Below are 26,919 nucleotides of genomic sequence, written 5' to 3' on the forward strand. Positions count from 1 at the left end.
TCACTTTTTCCAGATACTAATATAATATCTATACTCAATCAATTGAAGTTTTATCTTTTTGAGGATTTCGATTAGGCCATCATAGATCCGATCACTCATCCTAAGGCTTGTGCTTTGATTTTTGCCCACAAAAATGGAATCCATGAAATCTTAATGTTCAGTGCCTTTTTCATTGTTGCTGATGAAGCCAAAAGCCGGAGATATCAGAAGCAATAGGCAGTCTTTTTTTTTTTATAGTTCTTGTGGCTGAGTGTTTGTCGGCTGAGTTGCTGCTGTTTCTATTTTTTTTTTTTTACGCTTACAGTACCTACATTGCATAATATTTATTGTTATTTGAAATATTATTGCAGATTTTTGTCTATGTTGGAAGAAGAGGTTTACAGCCATGATTCACCTATTTGGGATGAAGATTTTTTATCTACATCTTCTCGAGCAAATGAGCTTGGAATTCAAGCAGGTAAAGTGTATAGACGTTACAGCATCGATTATTATTTTTTTTTTATCTATACATGCGTAGGCAGCTTCATTCTGTACGTAGGGTCACAGGGCTTTTCCCAGAGTAAGAAGGTTTAAAGATAAGTTCTCACGATGATTATTTGTCGAGTTTATGATTCTGCGTATTTTCTTTTCGCTGCACATTACAGTATGGGACAAAAGCTTGTGGGATTTATTGAACTCTCATGCCCACTGTGCTTTTTTTTATGAAATCAAAAAACATGTCAATTCCTTTTGTGCGGAATTACATTTTATTTGATCATTTTCCCCATAGACTTGAATCAGTTGAGGAAAATCTGCAGGTCAAAAATGCAGAGGCCTTTATAATGTATTTCCGTGGCAGAAGCACACTAAAAAACACATGTAATCCCCATACAACTTTATTAATACATTTTTATCAAAGCAGAGTAAAAAGTATATAAAAAAGCAATTTTTTAAAAAACATGACATACCAAAAAGAGACAAAAACAGCAGTCCAAAAAAATGATGATAACACATGTAAAATAGCGCACTCAAAAACGTAATTAACCTAATTTAGTAATTGGTGAAAATAATCTGCAGCATCAAAAACTCGTCACATACTTATTGTGGGAACTTAACCTGAAGGTTAATAATTCGGAAGGTTAATAATATAACATTTTGCTGGTAATAAATTTAGTATTATGAGTTAAATAACATCAAGATGTAAATTCTGCTTAAAAATATAATGTGTTTTACAGGGAAACAAAAATTCTACACTATACGGTTTTCTTACATCATCAGTGTATATGTGTCCATTAAATATGGTAGGAGTAAAACAATATTCTGAATTTAGGGTCTTCAAAAAAAACTATCACATCAGCTCAAAATAAAAATACGTAAAGATGAATAAATATTTGTGTTCTTTTATATAATCTTCTGAAATATTGACTTCTTTTTTATTTTTACAATTGTAGTTATTACAAATCCACCAGTCGCAAGGACAGTCACTTATGTGACCAGCCCTTCGTCCTTAGACCAGTCCAACAGCGGAAGTTTAAGTCCATCCAGTAAGCCAGCACTTGAGTCAAATGCAGGTTGGTGTTTAAAGCTATGGAGGATAAAGGGTTTATAAGCTAATAAATATATAAGAAGCACTCCTCCCATCAAAGTTTTTATACTCTTAATATATTGTATTCGTCATATTATATATAGCACGGTGTACTTACAATTGCTCATTTTGCCTTTCTACCTAGTTAATTCTCTTTTCTCTATGTAGAGACAGGAAGTCTTGTCCCTGCATTTATCATGTCCCTCTTCAACTCCTGACACAGCTGCTCTGCTCTTCTCCCCTGCTATAGACTTTTGCAGTGACTTATGGCTTGTGCAGACAGAATTGACCTCCTGTTTCTACATAGTGCATAGCAGGATTCAGCTAGTTAGTTTTTAATTGCGTGATGAATGATTATTGCAATTTTAAGAGGTAGTGCTACTGTAATGGAATATCCATAGGCTGTACTTTCAGTGTGTGGCTGGTGCATGGGAAAGCAGCATTATATTATACATTTATTGTAGTTTAATTATAGAAGTTTCTTTCGCCAAGTGTTGACAAGTCGGGAACAAAATATGAAATGCTTAATAAAATGTGTTTCGTTCTGTATTTATTTATTTTTGTAAGCACACAGGGGGAGCTGCACACTAGTGTATGATGTAATGTCCCAGACGGGATGGGGTTGCAGTGAGGAGCAGCTCCTGTCACACGGAATTACAAGTGTTATAAAGATAATTAAAGTGCAATGGGCAGCTCATCTTCACAGTATACGCTCCCCGGAGTATCCTTTTAGGTCCATTAGTTCTAGTGACATTTGAAGTCTGTGGACACCCAGTTAGTGGATACATTTAGTAAAAAAATTGCATTTATTTTCAGTCTGAAATCTTCATTTATTTTCTGTACCCTTTGATACACAATTTGCAGCTTAATCTAGGTTTCCGATTATTTTTCTCTTGTGCTGGGAGTGTCCATCCCAGTGATATAGGTTGGATGAGAACTGTGTGCATCCAGTGTGCTTCTGTTTTCATTTGTTCATATATCAGCACAGCTTTAACCTTGCATGTATTTCCTGTTCAAGTGCTTTCCTTCTTATCTGTTTTTTCTTCCTTCCCTGAGAATGGAGATGCTTTCTACCCTCTCCATACTGGGAAGATATATGTACAACCTCCAAGCCCTTTCTGCTGCTATCTTTAAAGCTAAATTCAGATGAGCACTTGCATTATCGGACCCGTTATGTCCGTGAATTGCAGACATGACTGATTTTGTTTGTTTCTCTGTGTGCTTGGCCACATGAGTGGCCCACTTTTATATGCCCCAGCCTGATCCTTATAACAGACCACATTAGTGCATGCAGCAATTTGTTCCTTATAAGGTAGAAAATCGCTCATGTGCACTAGCACATAGGTTCCAACTGGTCTGTGTGCTGGCCATGGTCCATCGTACACACAGGTAGAAAATAAGTTAGTGTAAGCATTCAGCTGCTATAGGTAAAGGACTTGCAGAAACTGTAAAAAAATTATTAATTAAGTCTATATAAATTATGATGAAAACCATAGCCTTTAGGTCTAAATGTATTCCTGTTAAGAAGTACGTTTGTATTGTCACAGGAGATAAAAGAAAAAGCAGTGAACCTTATAGTGGAGAAGATGCCAAGAAACCAAGAGTTGTAGGAGACATTCCTATTGAATTAATCAATGAGGTCATGTCGACGATCACAGATCCTGCTGCCATGCTGGGTCCAGAGGTAAATGGTTGAATGTATTTTATTTACTTACATATAGAGCCATTCATTTCCCCATTTCACAGACCTCATCACTGTCCCCATTGGGGCTCACAGTCTCAATTCAATTTTAGTATGTTTTTAGAAATCACTGGAAGAGTTCAATCCTATTAAAAAAAAAACAAACTCTACAGACGTACAGTAAATTAATATGTCAAGATATTTTAATTAGTAGTAAAACTTTGTTGTATTGTGTAATGTGCTTTTGGTCCAAACACGCCATCAGACGTAAGATGCAGTACACTAAGAGTAATATATTGCTCATATTTCTTACAATGTTGATGAATCCTGATCAGACAATCAGAAAACAGGATATGTGGCGGTTCTTTAATTCTCTCATGTTGGATCCACAGTCACACGGCCAGCCCAGAGACAAGGTTTATTAGCAGCAAAGGGCAAGAGGAAGTCCACCATCCGAGTAGACTCAGTATAAAACATTTCTTGATAATTATCCATATCATGAACATAGACAACCTGGGTTACGTGTTTCGAATTTAGCCCTTCTTTATAGCCAATTGTATCCAGAAGGCATAGGCTGCGATGTCCAGGTTGACTTATAGATTGCAGTATTTTTACATAATAAATGTTGCATGCAATATACATGGATTCTGGGCTCTATTCTGCTTTGGCAAATCTTTTAACTAAATTTAGCTCAATATTCCAACAAATGAAAGAGAATCTGTCAGCAGGTTTTTTCTGTGTACTGTGAAGACAACAGGACATAGGGGTTAAAACACAGATTTCAGCAATGTCATCAGCCAGTGCCTCCTGGTCCGTCACCGCCCCCTCCTGTGACAGGTACCTCACTGTCTGTCGACATTGTACATACAGACCCTGGTGTGGGTGGGGTTACCGTCCTCCGCTCTGCTTCATTGCTAGATCTAAAAACTCTGATGCTACGTTCACATGTTCAGTATTCGGTCAGTATTTTACCTCAGTATTTGTAAGCCAAAACCAGGAGTGAGTGATAAATACAGAAGTGGTGACATGTCTCTATTATACTTTTCCTCTGATTGTTCCTCTCCTGGTTTTGGCTTACAAATACTGAGGTAAAATACTGACCAAATACTGAATGTGTGAACGTGGCCTGATTGTGTGCGACCTCTTGCACCTAGTAATCTAAGGTGGTACATCATTGGATTCAGCTTCTCTTTGCCTACATCAGGCTGCTCGTAGATAAGGTAGCAAAAACCTGCTGACAAATTCCCTTTAAGTCATTCCTCTAACATTCCCCGCTTATGGTCTGGCTATGTGGCTGTGTGCACCCTTCCCAACCATCTGTGTGTGTGCCTGTGTGTCTCTGAGGAAGAACCTGGTGTAAGGTTCGAAACGCGTCAGGCGTGGGGGTCTGTTTTCCCCTTTATGGTTTTATCATGAAATTATGTGAATAAAACTTATCGTGGATTTTATCAAGTCTCCAGTGCCGGATCTTCCTTCTCTCTTCATGTGTGCCTGTGTGTGCCCTTCCCAACCATCTGTGTGTATGCCTGTGTGTGCCCTTCCCAACCATCTGTGTGTGTGCCTGTGTGTGCCCTTCCCAACCATCTGTGTGTATGCCTGTGTGTGCCCTTCCCAACCATCTGTGTGTGTGCCCTTCCCAACCATCTGTGTGTATGCCTGTGTGTGCCCTTCCCAACCATCTGTGTGTGTGCCCTTCCCAACCATCTGTGTGTGTGCCTGTGTGTGCCCTTCCTAACTATCTGTGTTGCGGTGTGTGTGCCCTTCCCCACTATCTGTGTGTGCCCTTCCCAACTATCTGTGTGTGGCTGTGTGTGCCCTTCCCAACTATCTGTGTGTGGCTGTGTGTACCCTTCTCAACCATCTGTCTGACAGTGTAGTGTGCTCTTCCCAACTATCTATGTGTGTGACTGTGTGTGCCCTTCCCAACTATGTGCATCTGTAGTTGTGTGTCCCATTCCCAACTATTTGTGTGTGGCTCTGTGGGACCTTCCCAACTATCTTTTTCTTGTAGCAACAAATAGGAAGTGGTACGATGACATGCACAACTTTGTAAAGCATATATTGGCAGCAGGTAGTGGGGAAAGTCTTTACTTGTTTTCTCTGCTTAGATTCATATTTTTTTGTCCAAAAATATACAGTATAATTACTATATATGTGTTCACTCCTCTCTTATTGTTGTTTTATGTTGGCGCGATGTGCTCCCTCTAATGGAGGCATGAACGTTACTTAAAGGAGTTCTCCCACTAACAAAGATCATTTTAATTAATAGATCTTGAAACAAAAATTAGTTCCACAATTGGATGTGTTTAAAAAAATGTTCCTGCACTGAGATAATCTTATAAATGTGCCCCTGCTGTGTACTGTGTGATGACTGTGTCTGACCGTACAGGAACATGGTCTGATCATACCACATCTCCCGGGCAAGGGTGGAAGCAAAAGAGTATACAGACAGGATAGCAGGGGGTCACAGCTGATATTTTTTGTAAGGCAAAACATTCCCCTGCCTGTTTTTAAACCAAACCATGTTTTACTTGTCTGTATACTCTTGCTTCCTCCCCTGCCCAGGAGATGTACTATGATCAGACCATGTTCCTGTACGGTCAGACACCGCCAATACACAGTGCACAGCAGGGGCACATTTATAAGATTATCTCAACACAGGAACATTTTTTTAAACACATCCAATTGTGGAACTAATTTTTCTTTCAAGATCTATTAATTAAAATGAACTTTGTTTGTGGGAAACCCCCTTTAAAGTCACCACAATGTATTTGTATGTCCTCATCTGGTATAAAGTCATATACTGTACATTCCTCCACATTGAAATTGCAACACCCAAGATTGAAAAGACTCTGAATTATGGGAATCACAGAATCAATAGACATGTTAATGATATGTAAATAATGGAATAACATGTTTTCAAAACATCTCGATTTATTCAGTATCAAATATGAGTGCTACGCGCAGAAACACCCACACTTACATGACTTGGCTGTTATCAGTGTGGTCATTAATCATTGTCTGAGGAATGTTCTGCCACGCTGAATGCAATCGGGCAAGAACAATAAATATTTGTTGTCGGCAGCTCCCTTTGAAATTGCCAACCAGTGATATTGATGATCCGGAGATGCTTGAGGCCATGGTAGTACTTTTAGCTGAAGAGAATGGACCTCCATACCAGCCTCCATTATCCTCTTGCTCTGCACATCATAGCCTTTGAGACGGTGGACTGAACACTTATAGATGGATATGCAAATGCCTTCTGATGGTTAGTGTGATACTGTTTAACAACCATAGGCTTAGTATGTGACGTCCAATTTCATATGTAGAACAGAATGGATCATTCATGGAACCAGTAGTGCGACCATTTATTCAAAGAGTCGCAGGAGCAATTTTTTAACACTACAAACCCAGGCCAAATGTTGCTTGAGCTACGGTGAGCTGCTTGCATGAGCTAAACATGCCACCATAGCCTGCATCATTTTCAGGCTTGTCTCCCATCGAGCATATCTGGCACATCATTGGTTGGCAATTAGAAAAGGAGCTGCCAGCAGTGGAACTTGATGGTTTGCATGCCCAAGTGCATTTATCAAGGCAGAACTGTCCTCAGACAATCAATAATAAACTCACTGACTGCAACCAAGACATATAAGTGCGTATATTTCTGTGTGAGGTGCTCATACTCCTTACTGAATAAATCGAGATGTTTTGAAAATGTTGTTTCCATTTTTTCATCATTTACATGTCATTGACATTTCTACCCATTCTGTGACTTTTCCTTCTTGGTGTTGCGATTTCAATGTTGAGGAGTGTAGTTCTATGACAAATTCTCAATATTACTCCTTTTGGTTAGTACTGTGCTCCAGCTTTTATGTTTTCTTTTCCATAAGACCAGCTTCCTATCTGCTATTTCTGCCAGAGATGAGGCAGCCAGGCTGGAGGAACGTAGGGGAGTAATTGAGTTTCATGTGGTTGGAAATTCTCTAAACCAGAAACCAAACAAGAAGATCATGATCTGGCTCATTGGTTTACAAAATGTCTTCTCACACCAGCTGCCTAGGATGCCTAAGGAGTATATCACCCGCCTTGTCTTTGATCCGTGAGTAAATTATCTATGCTATGAACTGAAAAATACATTTCATTTTTGATATTTCTTTTGTTGACAGATGCATGACTATATTTTATTTTACTGCGCAGTTTATGCTGTACTGTCTAGAAAGCCATAAAGTAAAAAAATAAATCCCAGTTTCACAAACCTTTATTAAAGCCGGAGTTTTTTTTATTATACCGGTATTTATATACAATATAAGTAATCTCATTGTGACATTTTACCTGCAGGTATTGTATCTTAAAGTTGCTCTTATTAAAAAAATATGCTTATTGTGGCAATTCTATACAACTTATGTACATTTGTTACCAAAGCTCCACCACTGTCTCAGTTTTATCTGTGGTCCCTGCAGCTTCACTTCCAGCCCTGCAGCCTACACAGCTGTGTGTGAATGAGGCTGACTGTTTATTGCAATATTTGAGCCAACCCTCATCTGTGTCATGGCTGATGCTCATGCAGATACAGGGCAGGCAAAAGCCCCCATTACACATAGCGATATCGCTAGCAATATCGCTGTAAAGTCACCGATTTTGTGACGTAGCAGCGATATTGCTAGCGATATCGCTACATGTGATACTTACCTCCGACCGGCTCCCTCGCTGATTATCGCTGGTCTCGCGAGAAGGTCCTGGATCATTTCTCGTCGGGCGCTTCCTGCTGGGCTTCCTGTGGTGCCGATGAGCGACGCGTGGATGCGGGCGGGAGGACGTCAAGATCGCCGCGTCTGACAGGTAAGTAGCGACCCCCGACCCCAGCGATGTCGCTGGTGAGATCTACCTGTGTGGCAGCTCACTAGCGACCACTTAGCGATGCACCAGCGATCCATATCGTTGTCGGGATCGCTGGTGCATCGCTAAGTGTAACGGTACCCTTAGTTACTGGACTAAGCAATCAGCCTTCACACTACACTGATGTTGCTGGCACATGAGAATTTGGTGTCAAGCATATCACTGGAAGTAGAGCTGTCTTGATTTGAGACCAATTATGAAGCTGGAACTTTTGGGATCCTTTGGTAATTAAAATACATTGGTTTGGTATATGGTCTTGTATCAACAAGACATTTAAAAACCCCATAAAGGGAATACAGTACTTTGACATTCTGGATGGGGACTATGTGTCTTGGCTGTTTAGTCCGATGCGGTCTGCAGCCAGCTTCAGCCCTCACTGCTCCAGGAAACATGCTTTAAAAAGCAAGCTGGGTGACTGTCTTCTCTCCCTGGTCCAGTTAATAGGCAGGTTTCTCATGTGACAAAGACACTGGCAAAGTACTGAAGGGGGAGATATGTTTCACTGAGTCTATTAGCTTCAGTGATTTGAAACTTGGAAGTTTGCTCCAGCACACTAAGTGCTGAGGTGGGTTATGGTGAACAGCTGAAGAGCGGGTGGGAGGCTGTTCACCATATCTCCTCCCCAGGGTGGGGTTTGGAAGGTAAATAGTGACCTTCTGAGTTATTTGGTGGTCAGTATGCCATTTCATTTTCAACTTGCTTAACTGTTCACAATAACCGTAATGTTGACTAGGGGAGCCCAGACTTTTACATGCCACTGTTTGTTTGCATTATGGTTCAGGCATCATGAATCTGATGACAGAATCTTTTTGAAGAGTGATTTGACTGAAACACTGATAAGACATTGCTTCCTCTTGGGAGTACAGGGTTATTTTTGTCATTATGACACAAATGTGTATAGATGGAATCTGGGTTTATACAGTAATTGGAGGATATGCCCTCATTGTTGGAAGATATACCCTGATTAAGTACTCTGGGGCCAATTCGTTAAGACTGACGTAGAACACAATCACGTTTTTCTCCTTCCCCCATGACAGCACTGCAGAGAGAGAGGGGATCCGCCCTTCAGGGACAGGAAACCTACAGATAAAAGGGCGGTGACTCTCCCTCGCATCAGTTGGTTTTCTGTCCCTGACAGGGAACCTTCAGTTCGGCATACCTGACGAGATGCGGATGAAGATGGTCCAGGCCCAGCCAGTCCGGTTCAGGCAGTGGGGAGGCCCCTGCCACGGCTAGTGCAGTGCCCTGAAGCCGCCGCCGCACCAAATTTGGGTACAGGGCTTCTGGGTTTCCAGCCGGCGCATACACGGAGACATGCCGAAGCGCTATCCTGATGATGCGGCTGGGGGGGTCAATGCAGAAGAGGTACTTCCATCCTGTTACAAGCGGTCCCCCGATGGAGGACAGCGAACTTCAGCAGCAGCAGCATCCACCACACCGGCATCAACCTAAGAGGCATGTTTCTGCAGGCAAGCTGAGCAGATGTTCCAGCAGCCATCCTACGCAGCACAGCAGGAAATCCAGCATGGTGGACAAATCTCCCTTAATGGATCCTATTCCTCTTCCTGAACTGGGAAGTAAGAGATTGAGAAAATCCAAGCACAGATGTTGCCTCGTGTAACAAAGACTTACCTGGGATAAGAGACTATGCCATTCCTGCATATAACAAGTGTTATGTGAAGAAACTCCAGACCTCGCCTCCGAGCTAAGATCGTTGATCAAATCATAGGTCGAAAGTGCCTTTAGATCCCTCACACAGGGGGATAAGGTCAGAGAGCCCACCAAGTACCCCCAGTCTGAGACCTCTAGATCCAAGGAAAAACACTTAGATATATCAGATTGTTCCTCATCCTTGGCGATGGAATGGGGGGGGCGCGCCACTGTTTTCCTCTAGGCGAGGTAGAAAACCTAGTTAAGGCGGTAAGATCCACTATGGGGGTGATAGACCCTCGCCCCTAAAAAAAAGTACAGGACGTAATGTATAGGGAATTGGGCCAGAGGAAGCGGAGAGCATTTTCCCTGAATGAAAACATACAGTACAGGCAATGATCAAAAAAGAGTGAAAGAAACCTGATAGGAAGAATTCATCAGTGCCATCACTAAAAAGGAAATACCCCTTCGAGGATACAGTGTCAACATCATGGAATGAAGCCCCGAAATTAGATGTCGCGGTTGCCAAAGCCTCTAAAAAATTTGCCCTGCCGTTTGAAGTCATGGGAACCTTGAAAGACCCATTAGATAAAATGGCTGAAGCTTTTCTTAAAGGGGCATGGGAAACATTGGGGGGTAATCTTAGGCCAGCGATAGTGGCTACCTGCACCTCTAGATCCCTTATGATATGGGTGGATCAGCTAGAGAAACAGCTCCGGGATGGGGTACCCAGGACCAAAGTGCTAGAGTCCATCCCCTTGATACGGGGGAGCAGCAGCCTTCTTGGTGGATTCTTCAGCTGCCTCAGTCAGAATAGTATCCAAGTCTGCAGCTCTCTCGAATGCAGCCCGCAGAGTACTTTGGCTCAAATGTTGGCCTGGAGATTTGCAGACCAAATCAAAGTTATGCTTAATCCCCTGTGAAGGAGAGTTTTTGTTTGGAGAGACGTTGGATGACATCCTTCAGAAGGCAGGGGATAAGAAAAAAGGGTTCCCTAACCTGGCCACTCCAACGCTCAGTCGTTCCTTTCGGAGTAGGAAATTCTTCCGAAGGAGGCCCCCAAGGGAGCAGAGTAGATGGGATGCTGGGAAGAAGAGAGGCAAGGGTTTCCTCTTCGGAAGCTCCTCCTGTGATAGGAAGCCCTCGAAGTGACGGTCTTTAACCCCTTTCTGCCATTAGACGTACTATCCCGTCCATGTGCCCTGGGCCTTAATTCCCAAGGACAGGATAGTACATCTAATGCGATCAGCGGCGCCCACGTGGTGAGCGCCGCTGATCGCGGCCGGGTGTCAGCTGATTATCACAGCTGACACCCGGCACAATGTGTCAGGGGCGGTCACGGACCGCCCCGACACATTATCCCCTTATACACCGCGATCAAACACGATCACGGTGTACCGGGGGTTAAAGGGAAGCATCGGCAGGGAGGGGGCTCCCTCCGTGCTTCCCTGAGCCCCCCACGGCAGCGCAATGTGCAGCGCTGCTGCGGGGGACTCCTTCCCTACAAGCCCCCGGATCCAAGATGGCGACGGGGGCCTGTAGGGAGCTGACTTCCTCACTACCTGCAAAGCGCAGGCATGAGGAAGTCTGCAGAACTGCCTTTGATAGATTGCTGATCTGTCACAGTGATCTGTGATGTGACAGATCAGCGATCTGTCACAGGACAGTGATGTCACACCTGGGACTATGTAATAAAGTAAAAAAAAAAAAAAAGTGTAAAAATAATTAAAAAAAAAACGCTAAATAAATTAGTAAAAAAAAAAAAAAAATTCCCCAATAAATTCATTTTTTGAAAATAGCAAAAAAACAAAACAATAAAAGTACACATATTTGGTATCGCCGAGTCTGTAGCGACCCGGCCTATAAAACTGTCCCATTAGTTAACCCCTTTAGCGAACCCCTTAAAAAATAAAAATAAAAAACGAAGCAAAAAATAATGATTTATTATCATACCACCAAACAAAAAGTGCAATAACGCGCGATCAAAAAGACGCATATAAATATCCATGGTACCACTGAAAACGTTATCTTGTCCCGCAAAAAACGAGCCGCCATACAGCGGCATCCGCAAAAAAATAAAAAAGTTATAGCTTGCAGAATAAAGCGATGCAAAAATGCTTATTTTTTATATAAAATTGTTTTCATTGCAAAAAAACGACAAAACATAAAAAAACAACCTAAATGAGGTATCGCTGTAACCGTACCGACCCGAAGAATAAAACCGCTTTATCAATTTTACCGCATGCGGAACGGTGTAAACGCACCCCCCCAAAAGAAATTCATGAAACGCTGGTTTTTGTTCATTCTGCGTCCCAAAAATCAGAATAAAAAGCGATCAAAAAATGTCACATGCCCGAAAATGGTATCAATAAAAACGTCAACTCGTCCCGCAAAGAATAAGACCTCACATGACTCGGTGGGTCAAAATACGGAAAAATTATAGCTCTCAATATGTGGTGATGCAAAAACTATTTTTACATTAAAAAGCGTCTTTTAGCGTGCGACAGCTGCCAAACATAAAAACCGCCATAAATAGTAAATCAAACCCCCCGTTATCACCCCCTTAGTTAGGGAAAAATAATAAAACTAAAAGAAAATGTATTTATTTCCATTTTCCCGTTAGGGTTAGGGCTAGGGTTAGGGGTGTGTTGGGGTTAGGGTTGGAGTTATAATTGGGGGGTTTCCACTGTTTGGGCACATCAGGGGCTCTCCAAATGCAACATGGCGTCTGATCGCAATTCCAGCCAATTCTGCGTTGAAAAAGTCAAATGGTGCTCCTTCCCTTCGAAGCTCTGCCATGCGCCCAAACAGTGTTTTACCCCCACATGTAGGATATCAGCCTACTCAGGACAAATTGCAAAACAACTTTTGGGGTCCAATTTCTCCTGTTACCCTTAGGAAAATAAAAAATTGGGGGCAAAAATATCATTTTTGTGGAAAAAAATGATTTTTTTATTTTCACGCCCAGGCGTTATAAACTTCTGTGAAGCCCTTGGGGGTTCAAAGTGCTCACCACACATCTAGATAAGTTCCTTAGGGGGTCTAGTTTCCAAAATGGGGTCATTTGTGGGGGGTTTCCACTGTTTAGGTACATTAGGGGCTCTCCAAAGGCAACATGACACCCGCAGACCATTCCATCAAAGTCTGCATTCCAAAGCGTCACTACTTCCCTTCCGAACCCCGACGTGTGCCCATACAGTAGTTTTCTCCCACATATGGGGTGTCAGCGTACTCAGGACAAATTGGACAACAACTTTTGGGGTCCAATTTCTCCTTGTACCCTTGGGAAAATGAAAAAACTGGAGACTAAAAGATCATGTTTGTGGAAAAAATACGATTTTTTTATTTTCACGCCCGGTCGTTATAAACTTCTGTGAAGCACTGGGGGGGGTTCAAAGTGCTCACCACACATCTAGATAAGTTCCTTGGGGGGTCTAGTTTCCAAAATGGTGTCATTTGTGGGGGGTTTATACTGTTTTGGTACATCAGGGGCTTTCCAAACGCGACATGGTGTCCGATCTCAATTCCAGCCAAAAACGTCAAATGGTGCTGCTTCCCTTCCGAGCTCTGCCATGCGCCCAACTAGTGGTTTACCGCCACATGTGGGGTATCAGCGCACTCAGGACAAATTGAACAATATCTTTTAGGGTCCTGTTACCCTTGGAAAAATAAGAATTGAGGGTGAAAAGATCATTTTTGTGGAAAAAATATGATTTTATTTTTTAATTGTATGGCAGTATGTTATAAACTTCTGTGAAGCCCTTGGGGGTTCAAAGTTCTCACCACACATCTAGATAAGTTCCTTGGGGGGTCTAGTTTCCAAAATGGTGTCATTTGTGGGGGGTTTCCACTGTTTTGGTACATCAGGGGTCAGAGGTGTATCTAGGCTTTCTGGCACCCGGGGCAAGAATCTGGTTCGGCGCCCCCCCCAGTACATATGCGACTTGCAAGTACCCACAAGCTGCTCTCCCTAATGCTCTCAGTGTTCAGTAAAAAACTGAAAGCAAGATGAGAGGCTTATTGTCACAAGACCATAACTGTGAAAATCGCATATGAGTGAAGTGTCCATGTGATGGCTGAATTCTCACAACGAATGCACTGCACACTTTTAGGATTCTCCCTTGCCGATGTACAGTCATGTCAGCACAAGCATGTGATTTATATACTTCTGGCCACATTCCGACTAGACGTGCTCGGCCTCGCTCCGTTCATTTTCATTGAGTGAGGCCACACACGTCTAGTCAGCATGTGACTGCATGTATGTAAATTACCGGCACGAAAGAATCCTGACAGCGTTCAGTGAGCACTGTGAGAATTCAGAAGTCTGCAGTCACATAGAATGACTGCAGACTCATCACCGACCTGGACAACCCCTGTAATGCTCCTAACATAAATAAAAACATGAGAATTAGTCAGTATCACAAATATTATTTACATCCAGGTACCTTATAGATGACGTCGTCTCTGGAGTCGTTCTCCTTCTTTACTTCTTCTTGTCCAGACCCCATGATGAGTTTTCTCATCCACATCTCGTCTCTGCAGACTTCCATCTTCTCCGGTCTTCTGCACCAATTCTCCACACGATTCCTTAAAGACAGAAATGTCATTATAATGCTCCTAAACAAAAATATCTGCAATATTCTGTCGCCTCACACTATTCCCCTCCCTCCTCATACTGTTTCCTCTAACATCCCACCTGTTCACCATACTGTCTCCTCATATATTTACCCCCACATTCTCTATACTGTCTGCTCACACATTTCCCTGACTCCCCATACTGTGTCCACATACATTTCTCTCATCCATCGCTACTCATACTGTGTCCACATACATTTACCCGTTCGCACCCCTTACTGTCTGCACCCATCCCGCAAACTATTTCCTCATACATGCCTCGGCACACAAAATTTATGAAATATAATGCTCAACTTTATAAGACTAAAGCAATTCTGATAAAGTTATTTCAATACATACATGCTGATACAAAGAAAGTACCTCAGATTACCACCACAGAGATAAACAATACTGTTTATCTCTGTGGTGGTAATCTGAGGTACTTTCTTTGTATAAGCATGTATGTATTGAAATAACTTTATCAGAATTGCTTTAGTCTTATAAAGTTGAGCATTATATTTAATAAATTTTGTGTGCCGAGGTTTTTCTACTGTACAATATGTCTTTTAACTCTGAGCACCTAAATTGGCAGTGAGCACCCCATTCTCTACAGTATTCCTCATAAATACTCTTCATTTTGTGTCCTCAAATCTCCCCACACACATTAAATCCCATCCCCACTCCAAATCCCCCCATCCCCAATCCCCCACACACATTAAGTACCCCATATCCCCACTCCAAATCCCCCCACATTAAGTATCCCCCATCCTCACTCAATAACCCCCGTCCCTACACCCAAATCCCCACACACATTATGCACCCTCCACTCATTATGTACCCCCACACATTAACCCCCATCCCCACTCATTAACCCCCATCCCCACACATTAACCCCCATCCCCACTCATTAACCCCCCACACATTGACCCCCATCTCCACTCATTAACCCCCCACACATTAACCCCCATCTCCACTCATTAACCCCCACACATTAACCCCCATTCCCACTCATTAACCCCCCACACATTAACCCCATCTCTACTCATTAACCCCCCACACATTAACCACCATCTCCACTCATTAATCCCCACACATTAACCCCCATCCCCACAATAACCCCCATCTCCACTCATTAATTCACCCCCATCTTCGGTGGTTCTTCAGCTCCACAGTGGAGCACACTTACCACCTCCATTTGCTCTGGGCGCCGGGGAGTGACGTCAGCAGTGTGATCACATGACCTGATCACGCTGCTGACGTCGCTCTGACCCAGCAGTCAGAGCTTCAATTGTACTGGCGTCTGTGTAGACGCCAGTACAATTGCTGACTGGGAGCCGGCGCGGCCTCCTTCTCTGCTGTCAGAGAGAACAGCCAACTCAAAGGACAGGGAGCGGCAGAACGCAGCCACCGGGGGAGAGACACTGCGGACCGCTGCATTAGGCGGCCCGACTGCGCCCAGGGCAACTGCCCCGGCTGCCCCCCCTGGATACGCCTCTGTCAGGGGTTTTCCAATCGCGACATGGTGTCCGATCTCAATTCCAGCCAAAAACGTCAAATGGTGCTGCTTCCCTTCCGAGCTCTGCCATGCGCCCAAATAGTCATTTACATCCACATATGGGGTATCAGCGTACTCAGGACAAATTGCTCAATAACTTTTAGGGTCCTGTTACCCTTGGAAAAATAAAAATTGGGGGTGAAAAGATCATTTTTGTGGAAAAAATATGATTTTTTAATTGTACCGCTGTACGTTATAAACTTCTGTGAAGCCCTTGTGGGTTTAAAGTTCTCACCACATATCTAGATAAGTTCCTTGGGGGGTCTAGTTTCCAAAATGGGGTCACTTTGGGGGGGTTTCCACTGTTTAGGTACATCAGGGGCTCTCCAAACGCGACATGGCGTCCGATCTGAATTCCAGCCAATTTTGCATTGAAAAACTCAAACGGCACTCCTTCTCTGCTGAGGTCTGCCATGCGCCGAAACAGTGGTTCCCCCCCACATATCAGGTATCTGTACTCAGGACAAATTTCACAATAACTTTTGCAGTCCAATTTCTCCTGTTACCTTTGGTAAAATAAAAAAAATTGAACCTGAACTATTTTTTTTAGTGAAAAAAAGTTAAATGTTCATTTTTTTTTAAATATTCAAAAAATTCCTGTGACGCACCGAAAGGGTTAATAAACTTCTTGAATGTGGTTTTGAGCACCTTAAGGGGTGCAGTTTTTAGAATGGTGTCACTTTTGGGTATTTTCTATCATATAGACCCCTCAAAGTGGCTTCAAATGTGATGTGGTCCGTAAAAATAAAATGGTGTTGCAAAAATGAGAAATCGCTGGTCATTTTTTAACCCTTATAACTTCCTAACAAAAAAAAATTTTGGTTCCAAAATTGTGCTGATGTAAAGTAAACATGTGGGAAATGTTACTTATCAAGTTTTTTGTGTGCCGTATCTCTGTGATTTAAGGGCATAAAAATTCAAAGTTGGAAAATTGTGAAATTTTCAAAATTTTCGCCAAATTTCCATTTTTTTCACAAATAAACGCAAGTTATTTGAATGAAATTTTACCACTAACATGAAGTACAATATGCCACCAGAAAACATTGTCAGAATCACCGGGATCCATGGAAGCGTTTCAGAGTTATTACCTCATAAAGGGACAGTGGTCAGAATTGTAAAAATTGGCCTGGTCATTAACATGCAAACCACCCTTTTGGCTTAAGGGGTTAACAGATAGGGGACAGACTATCTCGTTTCCTTCCGGCCTGGGAAAAAATTTCAAATAGTCCCTGGATAATAAATCTTGTCAGAACAGGCCTTCGGATAGACTTCATTCACTCCCTCCCCAGAACTTTGTCGTGTCTCCCCTACGGTCCTCTCCGGAGGAATAAGAGGTCCTGAAGTGCGAGGTTTTGGACCTTGTAAGCGACAAAGGAGAGAGGGATCCTACTCCCCATTGTTCCTGGTAAACAAACCAGATGGGTCATACCGGACAATTATACACTTGAGGGGGTTGAACGGCTATGTAAAAACTCAAAAATTCCAAATTGCTTCATGATGGTTCTTAATCTCAGCGATGCATACTACCATGTCCCTATACACAATGACTCTCAGAGGTTCCTCAGAGTAGCGGTCTCCATAAAAGGAAAAATAAAGTGTTTCCAGTACAAGGCTCTTCTCTTTGGGTTATCAATAGCCCCTTGGTTATTTACCAAATTAGTGGCGGAGGCCATGGCGCACCTGAGAGAATAGGACATTTTGATAGTCCCTTATTTGGAAGCCTTTCTGGTAATAAGCGACTCGGCTCAATTTTGCAGAGAACATCTAAGCAGAGTAATGACTACCTTATTAGACCTGGGCTGGCTCCTAAACCTGAAAAAGTCAAGGCTCGAGCCAAAGACTGTACAAGAGTTTCTAGGACTAATATTGCCTCTTCAGAAAGAAAGAGGACTTTTACTCTACAGCGCCACCTATTGGTAGTAGCGATCCTACAAGTCACAATCAACCCTTTAACGAGTCTTGTAGTATGACTTAGGATACAAGCCAAATCAGAATCTCAATTTGCAGACACGGTGTTTCGAGCTGTTGGCTCTCGTCAGTGCAAAGTATGAGATCTGATTTGGCAAGGTGAGAGGCTCTGGACTAGGGTCTAAGAAGTAAGGTTTCTCCTTGCGGAGAGTGACATGCCAGCTGTGGCTTGTCAAGGTAAGGAGACTTATTCGCCGTGCAATGCTCCTCTGGGAAAATAATATGCAAATTGCCTCTTCAGAAAGAAGCCACAAGCCACAGCTGGCATGTCACTCTCCGCAAGGAGAAACCTTACTTCACATTTGGGGGTAGAGAATTAAAGGGCAGATTTTTTGATCCGCACTCAATTAAGAAAGAGTGAGTGAGCTCTGAAAGAGTCTGTTTTTGAACAGATTGTGGAAATATGGAACCTCCCGGTGGAAATATGGAACCTCCCGGTCATAGATCTTTTCGCCACTATCAACAACAAAAAGGTAGTCTTTTTGCTCCCTAGATCCCAGAGGGGACCCTCAGGCTCTCGACGCCTTTATGATTCCGTGGAATCAGAGCCTGGCCTATGCCTTTCCCTCGGTCGTTCTCATCCCATCGGTCATAAGGAAGATCAGGGAGGACAAGGCGAGAATAATACTGATAGCCCCCTTTTGGCCAAGGAGATCTTGTCTTTTCTGCCTGAGAATGATGTCTGTCACCGATCCTTGGGTCCTACCAGAATTCCGGTACCTTCTTTCTCAGGGATCTGTGTTCCACCCTCAGGCAGCGAACCTACATTTGACAGCATAGAATTTGAAAGGGCACTGTTGAGGGATAGAGGGTTTTCACCAAATTTGGTCTCCACCCTGTTAAAGAGTAGGAAAATTGTCACCATGAGAGCTTATGTTAAAACCTGGAGGAAATTGCTGTCCACCTCAGGGGTGAAAATCCAGGATGGGGTTCCAATAATGGCAATCCTGGAATTTGTGCAGAAGGGGTTGGAGCGAGGCCTGGCGATCAGCACCTTAAAAGTCCAGGTGGCAGCCCTAGGGGCCCTATATAATCAAGACAGAGCAGGCAAACCATGGGTAGCACGATTTATTTGAGCCTCTGCAAGATCTAGGCCCATTGTTAGCCAGAAATTAGCACCATGGGATCTAAATCTAGTCCTATCAGCCCTAACAGGTCCTCCATTTGAACCTCTGGATTCGGTCCCTCTCAATGTCCTGTCACTTAAAACGGTCCTCATTGTGGCTTTAACATCAGCCCGGAGGGTAAGCGACACAGGCCTTATCTGCAGGCCCTCCCTTCAAGAAAATTCTAAAGGATAGAGTTATTTTAAAACCTGACCCTGCTTACTTACCCAAGGTAGCATCTCGATTCCACAGATCCCAAGGGGTAGTCCATCCTTCCTTTTGTTCTAACCCCAAGAATATGGAGGAAGAAAAGTTCCACACCTTAGATGTGAGAAGTTGTTTAGTTCAGTACCTAGAGTCCACCCAGGGATGTAGGAAGGAAGGATCTCTGTTTGTATTCTTTCAGGGGCCTAGGAAGGGACTCAAGGCCTCCAAAAGTACCTTGGTTAGATGGATAAAAGATACAATAGCTTTAGCCTACTCATCTAGTGGGAATATCGCCCCGGAGGGTCTGAGAGCTCATTCTACAAGAGCGGTGGCAACCTCCTGGACAGAAAGGTTGGAGGTATCAATTGAGCAGATCTGTAAGGCTGCCACTTGGTCATCACCTTCTATCTTTTTTAAGCACTATCGACTGAACCTAGCCTCTTCTTCTGACCTAACCCTTGGGAGAAGGGTTCTTAAGGCTGTGGTCCCTCCCTAAGTTACAACTCTCTGTAATTCTCTCCGTGGTGCTGTCATGGGGGAAGGAGAAAGACATAGTTACTTACCCATAACAGGATTTCTCAGGGTCCATGACAACATCCGCTTATTCCCTCCCGTCACGTGTGGGTGAGCATGCTTTCACTGTTTGTGGTGTGATTTATGTATAGACACAGTGTGTTTTTCTGATAAACAGTATGATAAAGATATATAATTGTTGTCATTAACCTGGAGGTCCTCCTATGCTCTGTATTCCAACTAATTCGAGGGAGAGGTACCGTCATTTTATCTGTAGGTTTCCTGTCCCTGAATGGCGGATCCCCTCTCTCCGTGGTGCTGTCATGGGCTCTGAGAAATCCTGTTACTGGTAAGTAACTATGTCTTTCTGAAATAGAAGGTGCCGAATTCATTAAGAGGTGCGTGTCACAGTGACTCTAGTAAGTGGTCTGTGCCTTTGTGCTAGAAATGCTACTCCACTCAGTGAATGGAGTAGCATACATGGCAAACAAAGCTCTGGCATTTTTGATTAATTTAACAGCCAGGCACAACCACAACCCCAGCTCAGCCCATTTTGGCGGAGCTAGTTCAAACAGGCAAAAAAAACCACCTTAATTCACAAAGTTTGGTCAACTTTTCAAACCTTTTACACAAGTTTTTACGGCACAAAAGCTTTGATGAATAGGCTTCTATACCTTTAGGGGCATTTTATCAAATCAGAATTTAAGCTTATTTTAAGAGATGGGCAAACTCGAACAGTAAAGTTCGGCGTCCGTACCGAACACCTACTGTTCGGGCACAGACACCGAACACGGACTTCACCAGGAGGTATGATGTATTGTTGTGTTTTTATTTTAGTTTTATTACAGGAGATTGAGAGCTTCGGTGGAATTAGGCGAGGTCGTAATTATGGTTTAATTAAGATTATTAAAGGAGTCTGTGTCATTCTTTCAATTAAAGGACTTTTTTCTGGGTGTCTTGTGTTTTCTTACAATGTGACTATGAATTTAATAATTGGGGTGTCTTATTGACGCCTCTCCATTTCTTTTTTAAACCAAAGATTTTTATTATATTCAAATGTCGTTATAATTACATTCAAGCACATCTTTCAAATCATTTCCATTGCATATAGAGACTTACACGACATTCAATTTCCTCCCCGTCAAGAAGATAAACTAACCCAACCACCTCCCTCCTCCCTCCCCCCCCTTCCCAGCTGCAATACAGACTTTCTCAATGTGATAGTCTCCACTGTAACCACATGGCCCAGAGTTTCTCAAAGTGAACTTCCGTATGTCGCCTTCTATAAATTCTCTCCTCCAATCTAATTACATTATTCACACGAGTAACAAACTCCCCAACTGTTGGGGGTTCAGCATCGATCCATTTTTGAGCTATCAGCTTACGGGCAATATATAAGAGTTTTGCTATGATGGACTTATAGGCATTCCCCACCGACACCTCCTCCACATACCCCAACACACACGCTACCGGATCCCTTCCTATAACACATCGATATATCTTCTCAACAAGCCCTATAACCTCCTCCCAGTATGATGATAGTCGTGGCCAAGACCAAAGCATATGAAGCATTCCCGCAGGTTCAAATCCACATCTTGGACATTCCGCGTTATCCCTCAAGCCCATTTTCCTCATAAGTTCTGGGGTCTTATATGTTCTATGTACAATATATAGTTGCGATATCCTACCTGGCTCACTCAAAGAGAGTTTAGGTATATACTCTAAAATAGACTCCCATGTGTCATCTACTATTTCCCCCACTTCTCTCTCCCATTTAGATTTTACTGTTAAGGGAGACCCAGCCAAGTAAGAATATAATAAGTCTCTATAGATGGTAGAAATAACACCTCTCGTACCCCCGGACGCACACACACAAAATCCAATACCACATCCCTCTGTACCGTCATATTCATTATCTGTTTCTGCGCTTGAAATGCATGCCTGAGACCAAAATATCGAAATTCCCCACTACATGGGAGTCCAAACTCTTCTTTTAAAACAGTAAAAGACTTGATCTCAGACCCTTCCAATAGTTGCCACACATATTGCAAACCTCTCCTCTCCCAATCAATAAAGTCCCGCAGTTTGTGTAGTTCAGAAAGGTTCACATTATCCCAGATAGGTGTGTATGTCGTCAATTCCTCAACTCTTCTAAGAATTTTGATATGCTGCCATATTTTGTGCATTAGTCCAAATGTGGGCATGTCCTTCCCTAATCTCCCGAAGTTTCCTGCTTCTAGACTCTGTACCAGTGTTCTCTTGTTGGTCATTTGGGCCAAAACTCTCCCCATAACGCTCAAATTCCCCTCTTCTCTCCAGCCCCTAAAGTGCTGCCCCTGTGTTGCTACAAAGTATATCCATGGATTTGGCGCCGCCAACCCACCCTCTTCCTTCCCCCTTTGCAGTATTTCCAATTTAATTTTTGCTTGCTTTTTCCCCCAAATCAATTACCTAAAAATGGTGTTAATTTTGTAAAATTTTTTCTTTGGGATCCAAACCGGGGCATTATGAAGGACGTACATCAACTGAGGCATCATAATCATTTTAATTAAATTTGTCCTCCCCACTATTGATAGTACTAGTTTACACCATGCTGTCATCTTAACTTTAAATTTAACTAGTAATGGGTCCAAGTTTAGTTCGAGAAATCTAGACACAGGCATAGATACCCATATTCCGAGGTATTTAAATTCCTTAACTACTTTCAAGTGTCCAGCTATCCCCCCCTCATCTCGAACTCCCAGCTCTCTATCAACCCCCATGATACATGACTTGTCCCAATTAATTCTCAATCCGGAAAAGTGTCCAAATTTCCTTATAAGGTTCATGACCTCAGTCAGTGCTTTTCCGCCGTCTTTCAAGAACAGGAGTATATCGTCCGCGTATAGGGCGATCTTTTCCTCCAATTCCCCATATCTAAAGCCTTGTATTTCCTTGGAATTACGAATTTTAACCGCCAACGGTTCCATCGCTACAGCAAACAATAACGGCGACAATGGACATCCCTGGCGAGTTCCTCTGAACAACCCAAATGCCTCCGAAGTCTCCCCATTAATCCTAATAAATCCTTTGGGGTCTACATACAGTAACTTAACCCAGGAGATAAATCAATGCCCAAATCCCATGCATTTCAGTACTGCCCATAAATACTTCCACTCTACCCTATCAAATGCCTTTCGTGCATCCAATGAGACCACCACCCTTTCCCCCCTGTTATCTGCTGGGATTTGAATATTTAAAAAAAGTCTTCGCAGGTTAATGGCGGTGGATCTATTTTGTAAGAACCCTGATTGGTCTGGATGTATCAATTTTGGGACAACTCTAGACATTCTTATCGCCAACATTTTGGCTAGTATTTTAACATCTGATGTCAATAATGAGATTGGTCTATAGGATTCTACGGATGAGGCATCCTTCCCTTCCTTAGGAATCACCACGATTACAGCCTCCCTCATAGATCCTGGCAATACCCCTTTCTCCACTGCTACCTCAAATACATGCTTAAGTTTGGGTGCTACAATTCCTATTAACTCTTTGTACACTTCTCCTGGGATCCCGTCAGATCCAGGTGATCTGTCATTTGTTAATGATAGGATAGCCTTCTCTACCTCTTCCACAGTAAATAATTCTTCCAAGTTTTGTTTATCAATATCATCTAACTTAGGTAATTCTATCTCTTGTAAATATCTATCCATCTCCAGATCCGAGGCCCTCAATTCCGAAGTATACAGTTCTACATAGTATTCCTTAAAACAATCCAAAATCTCGGTAGTATCCTTATGGACTGCCCCATCTCTAGTGACAATTTTGTATATTTGTGAGGGTTGTTTCTGCGCTGTAGTAATCACTGATAATAAGTGTCCCACCTTTTCCCCCTCTTCATAGAACAATGCTTTTTGGAATGCCCTTTTCTTATCTATCCCCTGTAGGTACAACTTATTTACTTCCTCTTGTGCTTCTTTTAATGCATTTTGGGTATCGGTATTAGGTCTAACTATCATTTCCTCCTCTGCTCTGCTGAGCCTATCTGCTGCCTCCTGATTTACTTGCCTCGTTCGTGTCTTCTGTCTCGAAATATCTCGTATGAATAATCCCCGCAAGTAAGCTTTCATGGTATCCCATACTATAAGTGGATCCGCAGTACCTTCGTTTAACTGAAAAAACTCAACAATATCATTTTTAATAGTTCCCATGTTTAAACATTTGAGCCATTCCGGGTGGATTGTCCCCCCTGCTCTCTTCCCTTTCCCTATTCCCACTCTCAGACTAACCACAACTGCCCTGTGATCGGAGATAAGTCTCTGTAAGTATTCCACCGTCCCAACCATTCTGTACATGCCCCTATTACCCAGTGCTAAGTCTATTCGTGATAAAGTGTGATACGAGGTCGAATAACACGAAAAGCATTTTTTCCCCTCATTACGTACTCTCCATAAGTCTATCACATCCATTTCGCTAACATATATCCCAAATGGAGTCATCTTGTCTTTCCTAGAGCAATTTCCCACAGTACCCGCCCGGTCCCAAAACTCATTCATAACATTATTAACGTCTCCTAATATTAGCACTGGACAATCCCCTCTCCCCCCAATCCATTAAAAGATCTCCTGCAGTTTCTTTTTCGAATATGGGGGTGGAATATAGAGGGCCACCACAATTATGCATATTCCAGAAATTCGACAGTGAAAAGAGACAAACTGTCCGTATTTATCTATGCAAGAATCAATTTCTTCATAATGAGTACTATAGTGTATCAGTACAGATACTCCCCTTGCGTAAGCCGAGTACATAGAGTGATAGGCCCGAGCGATCCATTTTTTCCCCCCCAACCAGTTTTCCTTTCCTTTAATCAAGTGGGTTTCCAATAAACATGTGATAGCTGGACTATGCCTCCTAATTTCTGCCATAACTGCCGCTCTTTTATTTGGATCAGACACTCCCCGTATGTTCCAACTTAGGATTTTTGCATCACCACTCATTATGTCCTAAAGATATAAAATGTAACCGAGCTCCTATGGTCACTATATTATATTGCAGTATATGAACTACCCCATAACAAGGCCCTCCCTGTCTCCCTCCATTCCCCCCTCCCTCCCCTCTATCCCAATCTAGCTGATTCTCTCTTTCCAACGAGAGAGGGTACAGCCAGTACCCAGTTATTGCAAACCCATACAAAGCCACTGAATCTCCTCCGCTCCTTTGGCGTCCATCGCTCCCACCATCAAAAATAAGAATGCTCAACAGTACTCATCAGGCCGCATAACATTTTCAAACAAGGATATTGCAATAATAATCAAAAACGTCCGGGGATCAATACCCCTAAAAAATAGTTCTGAAAAAACCAGGTACCTCGGGGCACCACATCAAAAAGAGAAAAGGATATATGTCCGAGAGTCTCTACTTCATCCTTCTCCGTCTCTCTCTGCTCCCAGCTTGGAGCGATTGTTCTCCATCCATTTGACGGCTTCTTCTGGGGTCGGGAAGAACTGAACAGACCCCAACGCTGCAACTCTCAGTTTGGCAGGATACATCATAGAATACTTCACTCCCAGCGCTCTCATTCCTCTCTTGACCTCGCCGAATTTCATCCGCATTTTCTGGACCTCTGCTGAATAGTCCGGATATATTTCTATACGGCTTCCATTAAACGTGAGGTCCTGCAGCTTCCTGGCTTCCCGGAGGCTAGTCTCTCTGTCCCTGCAATTTAGTATCCTAGCCAGCATAGTACGGGGAGCACTACCCGGTGGGAGGGGTCGTAGGGGGACACGGTGCGCTCTCTCCACTGCGAACACCCTGGAGAGCGTGTCTCTGCCGATCTTGGTTAAGATCCATTGCTCAATAAAGTCGGTGGGGTCGCTGACCTCTGCTTTTTCCGGAAAGCCCACAAATCTAAGGTTGTTCCTCCTTGATCTATTTTCTAAGTCGTCCTGTTTTAAGTGCACTTCTGATATCTTTTGAGCATGCTGAGTCTGAGTTTACTGCATTTTGTTTACAGAGTCTTCAGTGGTGCTAACCCTCTCTTCCACAGCACCCATCCTAGTATCAGCCTTGTTCAGTGCCTCCTTAATGCCAGTGATTTCTTCTTTAATCTTATCAACCCGACTATTCAATCTAGTCAGTGTCCTTTTGCAAAACGACACCACCATAAATACATCTTTCAGGGTCGGCTCTCTCTCAGGGGTCTCATCATCAGCTCCACTGTCTTCCTCCTCAGACATACACTCAGGGCCAGCGACTTCCCCTCCCCCTCTCCTCCTGTTATCAGCATCTCCTGTGGCTGCATCGCTCACTCCTTCTCCCTCCAGCACAATACCTTCTCCGGTGTCCCCCTCCTCCTCCCTTGCAAAGCGCTGCAGCTTCTGGAGGATCTGTGACCATTTACCATAGCTTTCAGACTGTCTCCGCGCCTCCTCCACTTTCCCAGCGCCATCTTGTGCAGTCACACTGCCGTCCTCCCCGATGTCTTTCTGCCTCCTCCTTCCCATCTCAGCGCTCCTCTGTACGCCCGGCGTCTCCCCCCGACTCTTATGCACTCACTGTGCCGATAGATGTGCCCAGATCAGTGCTAAAGCGGCCTGATGAAGGATTTTTCATAAAGCTGATGGCAGAGCTCCTCTGCCTAGCGTCTGCTCACATCAGCGCTAGGCCACACCCCCCGACGCCTCTCCATTTCTAACCTTGGGTCTTGATGTCACCTGACAATACAAAGGTGACATCAACCACCACAACTATCACCCCACTTGCCACTGCTACAGGGCAAGTGGGAAGAGCTGGGCAAAGTGCCAGAATTGGCACAGCTAATAGATGTGTCTTTTCTGGGCAGCGGCAGGCTGCTATTTTTAGGCTGGGGGGCCAATATCCATGGCCCCTTACCAGCCTGAGAATACCAGCCCCCAGCTGTCTGGTTTAGCAAGGCTTGTTGTCAAAAATGGGCGACCCATTCCTTTTTTAAATTATTTAAATAATTAAAAAAGAGCGTGGGGACCCCTCTACTCTTGATAACCAACCTTGTTGAAGGTGGCAGCTTAGGGTTGCAACCTCCCAGCTGTGAGTTTTGCCTGGCTGGTTAGCAAAAATGCAGGGGAACCCACACAGGTTTTTTTTAAATTATTTATTTACAGAGCAGGAGCGGCTGATGAATACTCTCTTCCGCCGCTCCTCTCAC

The 26,919-nt window shown here is 43.3% G+C and overlaps 1 protein-coding gene across 1 annotated transcript in view; it reads left to right on the top strand.

The window, feature by feature from the left end:
* KAT2B (lysine acetyltransferase 2B) overlaps positions 1-26,919 on the top strand; it is a 171,512-nt gene that overhangs the window by 97,416 nt on the left and 47,177 nt on the right. The window contains exons 7-10 of the mRNA XM_073568154.1: positions 351-457; positions 1,431-1,550; positions 3,112-3,248; positions 7,136-7,344. Of these exons, the coding sequence (XP_073424255.1) occupies positions 351-457; positions 1,431-1,550; positions 3,112-3,248; positions 7,136-7,344 (573 nt within the window). The remainder of the gene's footprint in view (positions 1-350; positions 458-1,430; positions 1,551-3,111; positions 3,249-7,135; positions 7,345-26,919) is intronic.

This window comes from Dendrobates tinctorius, unplaced genomic scaffold, assembly GCF_039654945.1.
Source record: "Dendrobates tinctorius isolate UK_male_01 unplaced genomic scaffold, ASM3965494v1 ptg000005l, whole genome shotgun sequence".
In the NCBI taxonomy this organism is placed as follows: Eukaryota; Metazoa; Chordata; class Amphibia; order Anura; family Dendrobatidae; genus Dendrobates; species Dendrobates tinctorius.